The sequence below is a fragment of the Mytilus trossulus genome, chromosome 1, assembly GCF_036588685.1.
Source record: "Mytilus trossulus isolate FHL-02 chromosome 1, PNRI_Mtr1.1.1.hap1, whole genome shotgun sequence".
In the NCBI taxonomy this organism is placed as follows: domain Eukaryota; kingdom Metazoa; phylum Mollusca; class Bivalvia; order Mytilida; family Mytilidae; genus Mytilus; species Mytilus trossulus.
The window spans coordinates 67,216,294-67,233,807 of NC_086373.1; the positions used below are offsets into that span (position 1 = coordinate 67,216,294).

Below are 17,514 nucleotides of genomic sequence, written 5' to 3' on the forward strand. Positions count from 1 at the left end.
ATTTTTTAATTTTATTTCAAAAAATGATTGCTGACCATGCAAGGTCTGTTTAGCCAGTCAAGGTCGTTAAAAACTTCCATTTGTTGCATTTCTGTAACTAATTAAAAAATAATTTATGTTAGTCAGATGGAAACCCTTCTGACAAATTAAAACAAATATTTTTAAAATATATAAAGATAGTATAATTTGTAATGTACCACAATCTTAGCAAATTTCAGTACAAAAATTCCATTTTAATTATTTTATTATATGGCCATGGTTTATACTGTATACCTTTTTTTATAAATACAGAAAATTTCTATGATATTTTCTATTTTTTTTGCATTATGCAGAAGGAAAACAAATATGGTGACCAAATATCTTAATATCTTTAAATATATTACAAAAAAGATTTCTGCATGTAATTATAACCAAATTCTCTCACATATTTTTCTTTCTATTTTCATAATATTTCCATTTCACTGTTTAATATTATGACTTTCAATTGTGCACAACTCATAGTTTAAAAACTACTGTGAAAACAGCTGCTTTTTATTGTAATTTTGGAAATGGCAAAATAAGAATAACTTTTTTGTCAAACAATGAAAAAGATATATTATGTTTGGCTTACACTTTCTTAATTATATAGTAATATGAATTTGTGGTATAATTGCCAATGAGACAACACTCTACAAGAGACCAAATGACACTGAAAATTAAAACAATTATAGGTCACCATTCAAAGAACATCAACTGAATTACAGGCAACAAGACTAAAATATCAATCAGTACACATTCAACATCATATGTGGATTTAGTGTCGGGGAAAAAATTACCTTGTGCAATGCTCAGATAGATAACAAAATCCTATGATAAATGCACAATTATATTCCAAAATATCAAAGAGATGAAAGCTAAAACCAAAAATAAAAGATTTTGCCTCTATACAACAAATGTTTTTTTTTTATAAGGGTAATTGTTGTACACCTCATGAAGAAATGAAATGAAATGGATCTATTTACAATTCAAGTAAAAGTTTTGCAATTATATAACCTATGTTGTAAAATATCAAAATATCAAAATGCATATAGAGAACTTAACTTCAATACCTTTATAAGCTTATTTTTTTACTTTTAATACAGTTTTATTAATGTATATTTTCTTCATTTTTAGGGGATATAGAGAACAGAGGAGTAAGGGCTAAAGTATCAAAACAGTTCAAGAACTTTAACAAATTACAGCCCAAGAAATCAACAGATCTACGTCCATTGCCTACACAGGTGTCCTTTACCAATTTAGAAATGGCAAACAAGAAAAAAGAAGGTAAGATTTGTGTTCATCTGGCAAGGGTTAATATTTGATAAAACAACAATTTGCTCCATATTTCTGGCTTCAAATTTTAAAAATATTAATGCTCATCCAACAAACTGCTTATTAAGGTGGTACCTAACACCTTCACTAAAATTGAATTAGCTTGTTTAATATTCATAAAATTTTGACAAAGTATTTACTTTGGCCCTTTGACAAAAATATAAAAATTTCAAAAAATTTGAACCAACCAATTAACAGAAAAAATTACACTGGTTATATAGCAGTTTGATAAACACTAATTTGATCATTGAGAAGTTTTTAATATTCCCTCAAAAACACAACGTGACTAAAACGTTTTACTGATTTTACAGAGTATTCTCCCTGTAGTGTCAGGTACCACCTTAATGTAAAGGTAAATTTTCTTTAATTTCACAGTAAAAATAAAAATACAAGTATTCATAATTTGAAATGAATATTGAATTTTTATTTTACAGAACCAGTAGCAGTAGCAGCTGCCAAGTCTCAGGATGATAATGCATCTGACAAAAAATCTCAGAAGTCTCGCCAAGGCTCTCCTACTCCTAAGACATTAATGGGTGTTCCAAGTGTAGCTATAGAAGATGGAAGGTAATTTTATTCTCCCTTGATACTAGAATTGCGAAAGAGATTTATTAGGCATCAAACAATTGCATCAGTACAAAACATAAAGACTGCAATTTTTGCTTACAATATAATGATTCTCTGTTGATTCCCAAAAATAATCAAGACAACTTTATAAGGATTGCTTATCAGGAAATTCCACTTAATTTTTTATTAAAGAAAAATCTATTTGTACAGCAATATGCCATAAAGAATCCATGAACTGTACCCAAAAGATTTTTTAATATGATATCAATTTTCCCATTGGAAATATAGAGATATTAATCACATATTTATCTTGTATCTTTCTTTCATTTTAGGAATTCCTTCAGTAGATTAGGTCGATTAGCTGGACCTGACGCTGCACCAGGATCTCCCAAAAGGGATTCCCCAAAAAGAGATTCCCCCAAGAGTAAGCAAGGAAGTTCAGGAAAACAAAGTCGACAGTCAGGATCACCAACTCAGAGACAAATCAAGTCATCAGCATCTTTGGGTAAAATGTTTTATTTGGGATCGTATGCCCCGCTTCTGGGTACGGGGCATAAAGTTTTGGCCTTTTCTGTCTGTACATCCCAAAACTAGTTTCCCTGCTCTAATTTTAGTTTGCCTTATTTATATGTTATGAACTTATACACAATGCTTATTAATACAACACATAGATCAGGTTAAACAATATGAATGTTTGTGGCGTCATTTTTTGTTACCATTCTCGCAAAATCAATACTGAATTACTTATTTACATCTCTTATAAAAAAAAATAAAAAATACAGAGTTGTTTAAGCCAAAAAAGTGGATTCATGAGTAGTGTGTGATGTAGTACATGGATCAACATTGTAAATCTCTATTAAACATCTAATTTTGTATTTTCCTTTAAACAGGTTCAAGTAAAGGTGGTGGATTTGTAGATAAAGAACTGACCCAGATGAGACCCAGACGTCCAAAGCGTATGGATGCAGCAACAAGGGAGGCAACTGAACATGCCAAGCAATATGGCGTGTGCATGATACCAATAAAATTGTCCAGATTATTTTCAGGTAAAATTATGAATGTTTATTTGTGATATGTTCTTTGTGTTGTCAAAATTTTACATGTCCAGCAATGGCGGCCAGTTAGCAATAAGGTTTATCTTAAGGTATCAAGTTCAGAATTTAGTTTTTGTAAATAGTAAAGAATTTTATGATAATGATATCTTAAAAACTCTGAATTATTATAAATCTAAAGTGAAACATTGAAGTGGTGTTTATTCTTCTGTTTAAAAAAAAAAAAAAAGAACCGGTATATGCATGTCACATAATATTTCTGGAATTGTTACAGAATTCTTGCATTTTCAAGTCTAAATATCTATGTTTAAAGCAAGAACCCATTGTTCAATGACATCATTTATTCATATTTACCTTGGGTCAACTGGTGTAACTCATTGATAAAATAAACCTTTAAGATGTCCAAAGCATAGACTTTTTAAAATAGAAATTGTGATCTTTCTCCTATCCCAATTTGTAAAAATTCTCTGTGTGCATTCTATGAGTTATCTTTCTTTTTCTAATATAGAGCTTGAGGGCCTTGGTAAGTTATCTGGCTAGTAGTTTTGTCTTATTCTAATTGAGAAGATAATTTGGATATTGATTTGTTTTTCATTATAACATATGTTTGATTGGTAGCTCTAATTATTGTTAACTATGTTAATTCAGCTTTTGCAATTTTCAGATTAATTAGAAACAGGATATATCTGACTTTTTTGGATTTTTTTTTGGATTTTTTTAATTGTAATGTATTTACAAAATGCATATCTAACCAAATATGACATATTTTTAAGTGGGGTTTAGTTTTTGGTTTGGAATTTGGTATGGTTTATAACCAACTTATTAGACTTAGAATCATTGTTGAATCTTAAAAGGAACATCATATTTTTGAAACAGTGTCTGCTTAAAGAAAACCAGAAAGCACTATAATGTTCCAAAGCCTTTTGTTTCAATATTTTCAATATTTTTTGTATTAAAAAAAGTTTGCTTGAAAGTATTTTATTTTACAAGATTTTTTTTTTATTACTGAAATAAACAAAAATTACCACATAGTGACAAAATCACAGTATATTGTAAATTCAGGAAATATTGTGTGCATTTTTTATTGCAATTTTAGAAGAACATTCAGACAAATATGTCAAATATATTATTTGAATTTCAGGAAAGTCTACATACAGATATATGAATTAGATATCAGAATACAAGTTCTTATTATTGTGATACTCAACCAGTTTCATTATTTGCAATAATAAAACCTCCCAATAATTTGTGTCTAGCTCTTAGTCTATTCAGACTCTTGTTTGAAAAGAAGTGAATTAGTTAACCAGACTTTGATGGACATAAAGCATGTTTTCTTTGTAATTTTAGGAGTAAGGACAGTCACTAACAGATTAGAGAGCCCTGTACCTGGAGTAGAAGATTGTTTTGTTACTATAGAACTTAGTGATCCCTTGATGGCAAAAGAACACATAAAAGAACTTAATCCTATGATATTTAAAATTTCTTCAGCTAAAAACATGCCAGATACACCTTTATCATATAGTGATCTTAGCTTAAGGTAATTATAGTTTTTTACAAATACTTGTTGTCTCAAACTCAGTTGACTCGAAATTCTGGAAGCGTCCAAGTTTTTTGTTCCATATAAATATGTGTATTTCCACTCCTGATTTGTTGAAATTGGATGAGTCAAACTAAATCTACCATCCCAAGGTTAACAAAAGTATTCAAAATTCATTTTTGATCTCGAACTAATACCTATATGTAAAAAAATGACCTTCAGATTTAATTAATCTGACAATACTTGTGAGAATGACTTTGAGAAAACGATAGTCGACTGTATCAGTATCTTTTAATTATTGTTTGTTGAATTCACTTAATTTCTTTTTATGAAATACTTCATGGGCCAAAAGTAAGCAGAAATAAGTAAAGTTAAAGTGTGTTTATTCAAACACAATTTCTACACATACTAAAAAATAAGGAGAAGTTGTATGATTTAAGATGAGACAATGACCAACGATGGATTGATTGATTGCATTGGTGTATGCTTTACCAAAGATGGAAGTTAGGATGTATCAATGTAATACATGTGCCTTGAAAAATCAAAAGTAAAAGAAAAACACTTTTATTATGGGTCTTCATCCTAAAATCTTTCAATGAGGCTTTCAATGAGAAACAAAATAACTTGCACTTCACCTCACTACTTAATTTTCTAGAAATGGTTATGTTTTCTTATAAGTGAAATTACTCTTTTATTTCAGATGCCAGCCTGTATATTGTAAATATAAGTTCTATAAACAGCCAGAACATATTAGTGTAGGCAGAGAACATGGAAAAAATCTCTATTGGGATGACATAAATGTTATTTTAGCAGGTAATTACCACAAATAAATGTTTTAGATGGAACAAAATCTCTATTGAATATGATGTATATCTTCATGTCATGGAATCCCATCAAACACTAGACAAAAGCCAGGCAAAGGGGCAGCAATTTTATTTCTGTTCTTCATTTCAAAATCACAATGGAACAATCAATATGAATTAAAGCTCATGCACACCTTGCTTTGCCAATGGGGGGTTACTGACTATCTTTTCGGGTATAAATGTTCCAACGGCACCTGCCAAATTAGACGTTGCTACCCTGTTCTAACCAAAAACATAGATAGATGGATGGATAAATGGCTGAAGATGTTTGATGTCAAGCAATCTGCCATCCATTACAAAGACTTCATTAAAAAAAAAAAAAATCATCTAGTTGAAGGTTACATGAAAAATTTAACTCATTAAACAGGGAGGAAGAGCCTCATGAGGTATAAGTACAAATACAAAATAATGTATTAAAAATATAAATTTCAGGTACAATAGAGCCATCAGAATTAAGACAATATCTAAATGGACCAGCTTTTGAATTAGAAATACATGATCGTGACAGGAAAGGGGAGGAGTGTAAACCAAAACCAGCATTGTTTGGAGATGACCTTGAAGATGAAAAGATTAGTAATGTCGGAACTGTAGCAAGTAGGTTCTATCTTATTTATAAAATTTGGATTTTGTTGACATAAAGAATGTGAATAATTTTGGAACAAAGTATGGGGGAAAATGTTTTCCCTTATTAACTTTTCTTGTAAAAATTTGATGTAAATTTAAAGTTATATGTAAGTATGGTCTCTGGGGGATAGTTGCCTGAATGCAAATCATACCACATCTCCTTATTTTATACATATTAATGGTAATACTTTCTAATGTTCTAGATTGTCTTAAATTTTCACACATTTGTATTGTTAAAAAACAGATTCATTCAATAAAGGTAGACATTCACAGACAAGATCGAGGATTTGTTCCTATTGTGTGGTTTTTAAAGTATCTAATAGAACTTTCAAATTCTCATTTGTTATACATTTTTCATTCATGCCTCTTTTTTTGTTTACAGGTAGAAGGACAATAAATAACCCATTTGTAGGTAGAAACAAACCATGGGATCCCTATGGTGTTGCCAAATTAGATTTATCAGAGCTTTTATTAGGGCATCAGTATATACATTTAAAAGTTCCTATACATAATTGTGCAGTGCCTGAAATCTTAGGAAGTGGCGATAAAGTAGAGGGAAAGATTGTTGGAATGACTGGAGCTGTTGATGGACCAGGTATGTTTGGTTTTGAGAAAAGGGAAATAACTCTTTATAACTTGTGTGCGTCTGAAGTGCTAGGTTTATCTTGATGAAGGAATGCACAACCCTCTAAATTAGAAAGCTGAGATGTAAAAATATTTGAATACTAGAAGATCTTTGTATGATTAAAAAGAGTCTAAAAAAACAATAGGGAAATCCCATAATGCTTTTTTGTCCTAGGGAGTCAGAACCTCACTTTTTAATGATTTCTAAATTATCTAAGGAGAATAACTGAATGGCATATTATAAATTATGTCACTTTCTAAAACATTGCCTTCTGTGGTGATGATAATCTAAAGGAAAATCATTCCACCAGCAGCTTTTTACCAATCTCCCTATTAGTTTGTTTCTTGTAAAATTTGACAAAATATTGTAAAATTATTTTTATTATTTACATGTTAAATTAAACCAATGTCTACTTTTTTATTTCCTTTTTCAGTTGATAAACCATTACCAGCAGGACATTACATCCAGGCACATACCATGCTTAAGGTCAAAGTTGAAGTGGCCTATCCTTTGGTCAGTGTAGGTTATGTGTCAGCAAAAATTGAATACCCACTTACAATAGAGGTTAGTACATATAAAATATTTTGAGTGTAAATTTACTGTTAAATTCTAAAATTTACTCTTTTGTTCTAAATTGACAATACAATTTGGTTTTGAGATTTCATATTATAAATCTTTAAGATATTTCATAACCTCACTATATCATGATGAAAATAGATCACACTTTCTAATTTTACAGTCTTTAATTTTCAATTTTCATTAAAAAAAAGGGTCCAAAAAATGATACAGCAGTACTAAGAAGTTCCTGTCTTGGAGCAGCTGTTGTCTCTGGTACAAGTCATGTAGTCTTGAGTACTATTACATTAAAGGGAAAAAAAGAAATTCAGTTTGATCTTGTCGGATCTAGTGGTTAGGGTTTACTTATTTTGATGTCAAAAATTAAATACAGTTTATAATAGACTTGTATGCAGAATTTGTCTAATCCACAAAATAATTGGTGTCACATGCCAAAAGAAACAGTTTTTTTCCTCAAAACATAAAAATTGGTTACAACCAACAAGTTTATCTACAGTACCTTTTATGTTCTTTATTGATATTTGTTATTTCTATTTCTAGTGTCCCTTCAGTAGGATAGTATTTATGTTTGACTACAAGAACACCAGCATGTTAACCAGGTTACAAGAGCTTGTTGTGGAGATCAATGCCACGGCTTTAGAACTAGATGACATGCCTCAACATGTTATTAATGCTGCCTTGTCAACTTATAAACTTTCACTGTAAGTATTAAACAAACTTTAATAAAGGAGTAGGTCCAGTAAGACCTCTTTTTGGCCCCAAAATATAGCAGTTTTACAAAATTATTAAAATGTAAACTTTTAGTTATTTATTGGACAGTAGAATGCTTCTGCTACATAAATATGGGCTGTTTTTGACAAGACAATTAATGCACATATATCGGGTACTAGCACCATAAAGTCGTGCTAAATTACTGAAATCTTCACAATTCTAGCATTTTAGTTAAATTTTAGACTGTTTTCGTGTAAAACAAAAGTGGCCACATTCGTGTTCATCCTTTATATTGAAATGTAAGTTGTATTTTATTATAAAACATAACATATATAAAAAAAAAAAAAAAAAAAGTATTTTATTATAATACACAAGTATGGACACAGACGCAAATTGTCAGTGGGGTTAAAGGTCGTTACAAATGTATTGAAAGCTAGACTGGAAATGTGTATTAACAAATTGAGTTGATGTGTACATGTCTTCATTCAAATGGATTGACTGATAAAAAAAGGAGGCTTCAACTTCCACCCCTCTCTATGAATTAGTTGTTTGAGTGTTTGAATATGGAGTTTGTTAATAAATAGCTGCACTGTAAGCGCATGATATGTATTGATTCCTTTTAAGCTTGCTTAAAGGTTGAACTATTTTGTTTTGTACAATTATTAGTCTATTTGTTTTCTCATTTCATTTGTTTTATATTTGTCATTTTAAGGTCTTTTATAGCTGACTGTATGGTATGAGCTTTTGTCATTGTTGAAGGCTATTTGGGGACCTGTAGTTGTTAATCTTGTTTTAAATTTTGGAATGCAGCTGAAGTCAACAAACAGACATAGACAATTCACCCAAGTTTTATAAAATGATGTGGAAGTGTTTATGTGAATAATTGAGATGGGAAATGAGGAAAGTGTCAAAGTGACAACAACCCAACCATAGAGTAGACAACAGCTGAAGGCCTCCAATGGGTTTTCAATGTAGCCAGAAACTCCTGCAATTATAGGTGTCCAAAAACTATAAAATCCCTTCTTTTTTTTAGCATATATAAAAATTCATAACACAGAAATGTATAATCTGAAATTTATTACAATCAAAAGGGACCTTAGGTCAATAGTGTAAACAATTCACCAAAATTTAATTAAAGGTGATGGATGCATTTTTGTGTTATTGTTCAAAATTGGAAAATTCTCTCTTTTTTAAGGATAAAATCTCTCTTCATAACATGTAAACGAAAATTCTAAAATTTATAAAATGGATGTGGAGCTAATGTCAATAGATATAAACATTTCAACAAAGTTTCTTGAAAGTAGGGGGAAGTGTTTTCTAGATATTGTCTGAAGTGTGGATGATGGACTGATAGACAACAGTATACTATAATATGTTGTGTGTGAGACATTGGTATAATAAAATGGTTTTGAATGAATAATGATTAGAAACTGTTTAATGCAGTTATTGAGGGAACGACAGTGAAGAAATTGCTGAGATCAATGCGTTTGAATCCTAAGAATTCAATTTTTGTTGAAATGAAACAAAGTTCAATTTTTGACCCTTTGGATCTTAATGTAGACCAATTTGAAAACGGGACAATCCTGTGCAATTGAATATTTCTGGCTATTGGCAATACTGTGCAATTGAAAATTTCTTGCTATTGCGCAATATTGTGCAATTAGATATTTCTTGCTATTGTGTGCAATACTGTGCAATTAAATATCTTGCTATTGCACAATACTGTGCAATTGGTGATTTCTTGCTAGTGTGCAATACTGTGAATTGAACATTTCTTGCTATTGAACAATACTGTGCATTGCAGAATACTGCGCAATTGAAAATTTCTTGCTATTGAACAATACTTAGTATAATGATTTTTGACCCCGATTTGGACCAACTTGAAAACTGGGCCCATAATCAAAAATCTAAGTACATGTTAAGACTCACCATATCAAAGAACCCCTAGAATTCAATTATTATTAAAATCAAGCTTATTTTAATTTTGGACACTTTGGACTTTAATGTAGACCAATTAGAAAACAGGACCTAAAATTAAGAATTTGGACATGGTTAGATTTGGCACATCAAAGAAGCACAATACCGCAATTCATTTTTTTGATGAAATCAAACAAAGTTAATTTTGGCCCCTTATTCCTTGGGACCAAAACTCCAAAATTAATCCAAACCTTCCTTTTGTGGTCATAAACCTTTATAGATTTCTATTAACTTATACTAAAGTTATTGTTCAAAAACCAAGAAAAATGCTTATTTGGGGCCTGTTTTAGACCCCTAAATCCTACACTGTTGGAACTAAAATTACCAAAATCTATCCCAACCCTCCTTATGTGGCCATAGACCTTATGTTAAAATATCATAGATTTCTGTTTACTAATACTTAAGTTATCTTGTGTCTAAATTTCATATATTTCTATTTTACTCTTACTGAAGTTAGAGTGCGAAAACCGAAGGTCTTTGAATGAAGACGATGATGCCAACCTGATACCAATGTACAACCAAAAAGTTTTCAATTTTTGCGGTTGTATAAAAATGATCTCAAATCAAATTTTTAATGGAGTTTGCAACAGTAATTATTCAACTACTCATTTCAATACATCATAAAGTATTAAAGTGTAAATGTCATACAGTCATGTTGATGATGCCTCCGCTAGCATATAACATTATAAAGGTACATAAATCAAGAACTGTAAAAGTGAAGAAGCTAAAAATTGAACTTAAACCGAGTTTAGAGGTACCGGTAATACATGTAAGCATTGTATACACATTTCACTATTAAATTTAGTTGAGACAAACTTGGGAAATTTTTCCATTTGTGAAAGGGGATAACCCTAGAATGATAATCAAAGTGCATGTAATCACTGAATGGCTATTAAAGACTGCTTAAATTTATCAGTTGGTAGTAACGTGAATTTTGCATTGTATATTGCATATATAGCATTATTTTAAGTCGATTCAACTACTTTTCTGGACAGAGAAAGATAACTCAAATTTTCAAAGAAGATTTCATAAAGCAATGATTTTAGGTAATATTAATTCAACAACCATTCTGGACAAAGAAAGATAACTCCAATTTATTGTCTTGAATCTACAAAAATGTTTGTTTTTGGCCCTAAATTCCTCGACTGTTTGCCCCATAACCCACAAAATTATATAAAAATTTCAAATATGTACAATGAAATATAGTTTTAAAAATTGATAAGCCTAGATAGGCCTTATATTTTTCCCCCACATAGTTGAAGGACCATATACACTCAGGACAGAGTCATAAGTAGGCAGTAGTCTACAGATGTATTAAAACAACCTAGCATCATATTGCTAGTACAAATATAGTGGGAGTAGAGTTCTCGGGTAAATTTGTTCTTTTTTTAATAATATGTTTGGTTCAAATCAAAATAGAATGATTTTATCTCCCTAATACTTACATTGTAAATAGAGGTGGTACTACTTTGACAAATCCTTGTACATGAGAGTTTTCTGTCAAATCTTTATTTCACAAAGAATGAATTGCATAACAATGAACTGAGCTCAAAGCAAAGTACTTTAATAATACACTTAGACAAAGAGCTAAATCCAGTGATATACTTTGTACTACAGGTCCTTCATTAACATCCATTGACCAAAACCATATCTCAACAACATTCCATACTACATGGTTGGATTCGGAAGTCCTGAAAAAGACATGATTTTTTTTAACATATTTTAAGTATATATACACAGGTTGAAACTTTCTTGTTGTATAATCATTCCGTATCTAGCAACTATCAATTTGCTTAATGCACATATTGATTTATGTTGAGTGCACCTCTGTTGGAAATAAGAACACACAAACCTCCACCTAGTTTTAGTCAATGGACAAAACATTCAAAACTATAAAATATTATAGATCTAAGACTTGTCAGTGTCTATTTACCATTGCCACTGAATCAGTGATATATGTATTGTACACATAATTATATACATGCAAGACTAAAATTATAAAGTACATACATGTTTGTATATAAGACTAAAACTGACATTCAGTCTTTACAACATCTTCATTCCCAGAGTCATTTTCAAATCTGACTTCATGGTAAAATAAGATTCCATATCTACAACCAATTAAAAGGAAAAATCCTTCTGATAGACTAGCATTTAAATCCAATTTCTAAATAGAAGCTAGGTCACCTTGGAACTTAGAACTAAAAAAAATCGAACAATATATCTGATATATTTCAAATGCATGTACATGAAATAATATAAATCTCTAAAATTCACCATATTGTTCCCTTTTTCATCTTCTGTTAGATACTGTATATCCAGTGGCGGATCCAGAAATTTTCTTAAGTGCGAAAAAATAATACTTGTGGCGGTAAAAATTCGTCATTTGCTAAAGAATTTGACGAAAGAAATATATATAGAAAGATTTATTTTCCTCCTTGTTTATTTACTTTTTTCGAGTTTCTCTGGCTTTAACTTATCAGACAATACTCGGAATTCACCTTGACCTCATTAAGATTTTGACAGAAAATCAATTATCAGTTATCGAATTGGGGGCGGGGGGAGAATGCTTTCTGGCGTCACAATTTCAAATGACATAGGATAACATATGATCTGTCCATATACATGTATGAGGGTAGAAATGGGTGTATCTTATTGAAGTATTCTTGCCAAATGAAGATTAAACAGTAATTCTTAGACATCACCATAAAAGAGGGGGGATAGGACCTTTATCGGGACTCCGGGATCGGGTGTTTTTAAGCTCGGGATTATCCCCCCTCATAAAATGTACAATTTTTTCCAGACGATTAAAAAATCAGCTGAATTTGACAAATCACACTAATTGTTTTCCAAAAATAACCATAATTGGATGGGGGTTCTGTGTATTCACATTATATATAATAGACTACTGACATATAGATACGTAGTTGACTACGTATTGACGACAAACAATATTCCTACGACTTTTGCAATTTGGGAAATCTCAACTACTTGTCTTTAGAGATTTTCGGCGATTAAATATTTCATACATTTGTTCTTTGACATCTTAGCCAAAAGCTCAGGGGAGAATAAACTACATAAGGATTTCTAATGTGCTCTACTTCCTATGTGCAACTTCAAAACTTTTGGGAAAATCGACGATCATTTAAGGTTTTTCTGGTCATATTTTTTGTAATCCAGAATGAAAAGTATGAAAAAACTGTCCAATAAGTTATAAATAATATAGTAGCCAGCTAGATGATAACAATGGCATATATTTCAGCATTTATTGGGTAGCAAACAAATCCAGGGTGCTCGCATAAGACAGCTTAACTGCCTAAAAAATTATCAACCGACCCTGTTTTTGACACAGGCTTCTGATAAATGACATAATATTTTTTCTCTCTCGCTTCCTCTTGCATAGGAAGCCAGTAAAACATTTTATTAATGTCAAAGGGTATTCCAAATAGGTTAAAATCCAAGAAATTTGCACAGCAGGTGATTCAATAACATTGCAAATGGCCCAAGACCACAATTAATGACCCCGCTTTTCGTTGTTCACGAATGTAGTTCCTTTTAATTAGAGTGTATTTTTCCTTAATTTTTTTCTTTCCCTTCCCCACTCATTTCTTAGATTTTGTTGGGTGGAAATGAAAGATGAGAGGTGAAATAATTTTTTGGATGTTGTATTTAAACTGATTTTGATATGGAATGAGTGATTAGGCCAAGTGCAAAAAGGTCATATTAACAGTTTTCGGAACATCTCTTGACTTGTACATAGGGGTATGGATGTATATTGCGGGCTAAATTTGTAAAAGTGATTGCTTCAATCTTTCTGAATTTTGGATATATTTTTGGACTAGTGCTATACATAAACACGCAAAAAAAATGACAAAAGTGCATGGTGCCATTTTTTTTATGATACAAAATGTTCTAAAGAAATGATAGAGAAATTAATTGTGGTCTGAGGCCAAATGGCACACTTCAGGTTTTTGAAACTAATTATGGATCCGGACTTGGAAAAAACATGATAAATACTCAATAACTCAAATATGAAATTTTGAAACATCACCAAAAAGTATACAGATATTAAGATTAATGTAACTAAGAAGTGTTTAAAGTTTTAAGCCATAATCAAGAATTGTTTTTGAGATACGGTGTGACATGTGAAAAAAACACACCCCTGTTTAAGTTACAATGTGCCGTAACTCAAAAAATTTAATCTTATTTTCACCAAAAAGTATACAGATCATGTGACCATCATAAGAAACAACTATATAAGTTTAATGAAATTTGGATAAGTCGTTCTCAAGTTACGGTGCCACATGTTTATGCTGGACAGACAGACGGACAACGGACATTTGTATACCATAATATGTCCCGTCTTTGACGGACGTATAAAAAGCAGTACTAAGCGTGCATGTTACACTAGAAACATATTCAAAGAATAAAGTTTTATAACTTCTTAAAGTCATATCCAATATTTATCATAACCTAAAGGGGAGTTACATGTATCTTTACTTCCTATATTTTTTCGTCGATGTCAATACACCTAATCGCTATTTATTCCATACCGGATAAATTCTAAAATTACACAACTTTTTCATCCAGTTGAAGCTATCTGGGGGCCGTTGAAATAATTCACCATTCACAATACTTTTTAATGAGACCTGTTTTAACTTTATTAATATTGGAAATACTTTAAACAAAATAATTTTTTACTTCAATTTTAATTTCGAAAAAAAGTGGGTCATACTCTATTGATCGCTTTCTTAAGTTTTTCCTCCCTCAGCTCTCTACTAAAAAACCTTTATTTTCGGCCGCATGACCCAAACAGGAAGTTGTACATACAGTGTATGACTGTTTATCCCCAGATTGGACTTTATAATAGTGATAATTAAATAAGGTGTAATTTCTGGGATTGTTGAAAACTTGCATATTCATCACTATCTGATTTTGTGGTTTTAACAATCCAGACAGACAAATAGCAATAAGGTGTTTAGGAAAACATGACCTAAAACCTCCTTCATATCAGACATACAACATGGGAACTCATACTGAATGGTCAAATGTGTTCAATATGAAAATTTCAGTTATTAAAGATGGTAAAATCACAAATCAGCCGTTAATGTAAATGGACTATAAGTAATGACTTTTGAGCAAATTTAAAGGGAAATGACAGGGAAGGGGCAAATTAGCGTTCAAGGGGAGCAAATGTTGTTTAAATTGGTAAGCGGGTTTTAAAATATAGAGGGAAAGTGGAGTCATCTTTTTAGACTTTAGTTACATGTAAATATATAACTTATGTAGACTTACCTTCTAATTCTATAGGCTATCAAAAAAAAAACCACCACAACTCGGAACTATTTCTATAATTCACTGGGACTACTGATATGCAAACCTAAAAACAAAAAGAAAAATATCATAAAATAGTGATTGAAAGATTCATAACACTTTAAAAGGATAATTCAGACACGTGTTACACGGGGAGCATGTTTGTTTACAAATAATAATGTCACGTGATCGCGCACTGACCTCGCATGCAGCATCGCCCTTACAATAGGGCTCTTCACGGTTAGTTCGGCCATATTGGATAGGGGGCAGATTTTTTGGAAGAAGGTGGAAATAGTATGAAAGTGTGGGAAATCCTATGTGTGTTACCAAGCAACAGCTCTGTTTTAATGATGTTTTCCCGTATTTTTCACACCATTTTTACCTCTATTATGAAAATCTGCCCCCTATCCAATATGGCCGAACTAACCGTGAAGAGCCCTATTCACCAATACATGTACATAACCATTTTCATGCAAACATGCAACGTGAATGTGATTGGTTATCAAATAATACAAAAATAATGCATGAACCGTTGAAGAAGAAATTATTTCATCAAATAGATTGGATTTTTCATTTCGACACCAAGGATTTGTATAGCTATATCCTTGTCGACACGAATAGGTCGAGTTGACATTCCTGTCATCGGAGATAGTATTGAGATAAATAGGATAAAACGGACCGTCAAAAAGGTCTAGAGAAGCACATCAGTAGAACCTTAACATAAATAAGTAATACTTTGCAAAATTTCTCTAATTGATAACCTATCGAACTGAAATTTCACAAAAATACCGGTAAATAATTTTGTTGTGATGCTGGTTAAATTGGCGCTAAATAAATATTCTTACTCCTATTGCTTCATGTAAAAAAAAATGTATAGAATTGAATTCGACTACAGTTCAGCATAAAAAAACGTGAATATGTAAAAGCCAGGTAATATGTTAATTATAAAGTGTGTATAAATTTCCGTAAACGAAGTTACCCGTATACTTCACCAAGAATTACATTTGAGCGCAAAGTTCTGTATATGTGTGATTTGGTTGGTTTATGTAACATTTAATTTAGACTGGGATCCTGGCTAATCTTGACCTTACGACGCGCAGCTAGATTGGGCCGGATCCCAGGCTAATGTAACATCGTAGAACTCAGGGTAACGGAATTTTTTGCGTTGCTATTAGATCATTGAGGCCATCTATTTTTATTGCGGGTTCCACATATTTAAATCGGAATTATAGAAAAAATGGAATGTTGTGAGCAGAATCAAAACAGAAATGATGAAAACTGCAACATTTCCAGCAAAATATAAATAGGATGAAGGATCTGTGTATTCACATTATTTGTAAAACTCTCCTTATTCATGTGAAGCGTGTGCTTTACATCGAGGCTTATTATGCTAATCATCGACGCCACAGTACTTCAACCAATCAGGCAATGTTTATTTGGGGCATTCGATCGATTTTAACTCAGATTTTGGAATATTTCAATCGAAATTATAGAAAAATGGAATGTTGTTAGTACATATAAAATAGAAAATGATGATTACTTTTAGCTAAAGATAATTTGGATGGGGGTTCTGTGTATTCTCATTATTTGCACAACTCTCCTTACTGATGCCATATTTTGGAATTTCCGTGACCTAAATGGTTCGCGAAAATTAATATTTTTATATATAGTATAGTAATAATAACATATATAAAGGTTGAGGATGAACACGAATGCCGCACGGCCACTTTCATTTTAGACAAAAACCAACTGAAAAGTGACGTTTTTCGGCATATTTGATAGATTTTTTATATTTGAGCTTGAATTGGATCGTTTTAAATGACTAAATCAGTTAAAACCTTTCACATAAACTGATTAATTCAAATGAAATAGCCACTTAAGTGTTTAAAAAGTGGTCAAAATCTTTTGTCAGATGAACCTGAAATTTGAGGCCAAAATCGGTCCTTACCGGAACTTCTCCTTTGGTTTCATTGATTTATTGGTTGTGGTAAAGAAGGATTCCAAGGTTCTTTTTTACCAAAAATCTTACGACCAAATTGATTGTAAGTTATACTGAAGTGTGCATGACTTACAACTAAAGAACCACTAATTCAGGCCTGGTCGGAAAGAACATTCAAGAAATAAGTACATATTTTAAACAAAATAGTTCCTGCATATAGCTGTATCTTTGTCAATAGGTGAAATATTTGGGTAGTTTTTGTATCACTGTAGAATCCAAAATAAATAACATTGACTTCTTGCCACTTAGGAGGACCATGAAAGCGAGATGAAAAGTAATATTTGTCTTTATAAGCTAATCAATATATTAGTTCCGATATT

The 17,514-nt window shown here is 31.3% G+C and overlaps 1 protein-coding gene across 7 annotated transcripts in view; it reads left to right on the forward strand.

Annotated features, from left to right (window-relative positions):
- LOC134682986 (uncharacterized) overlaps positions 1-17,514 on the forward strand; it is a 38,628-nt gene that overhangs the window by 12,335 nt on the left and 8,779 nt on the right. For 6 of the 7 annotated variants that reach the window (XM_063541962.1, XM_063541972.1, XM_063541998.1 and 3 more), the window contains 11 exons: positions 1,153-1,302; positions 1,785-1,917; positions 2,250-2,422; positions 2,808-2,963; positions 3,478-3,492; positions 4,317-4,506; positions 5,207-5,319; positions 5,802-5,963; positions 6,376-6,588; positions 7,052-7,182; positions 7,735-7,895. In XM_063541962.1, coding sequence (XP_063398032.1) covers positions 1,153-1,302; positions 1,785-1,917; positions 2,250-2,422; positions 2,808-2,963; positions 3,478-3,492; positions 4,317-4,506; positions 5,207-5,319; positions 5,802-5,963; positions 6,376-6,588; positions 7,052-7,182; positions 7,735-7,895 — 1,597 coding nt within the window. The remainder of the gene's footprint in view (positions 1-1,152; positions 1,303-1,784; positions 1,918-2,249; positions 2,423-2,807; positions 2,964-3,477; positions 3,493-4,316; positions 4,507-5,206; positions 5,320-5,801; positions 5,964-6,375; positions 6,589-7,051; positions 7,183-7,734; positions 7,896-17,514) is intronic. The other variant, XM_063541981.1, reaches the window with a different exon arrangement.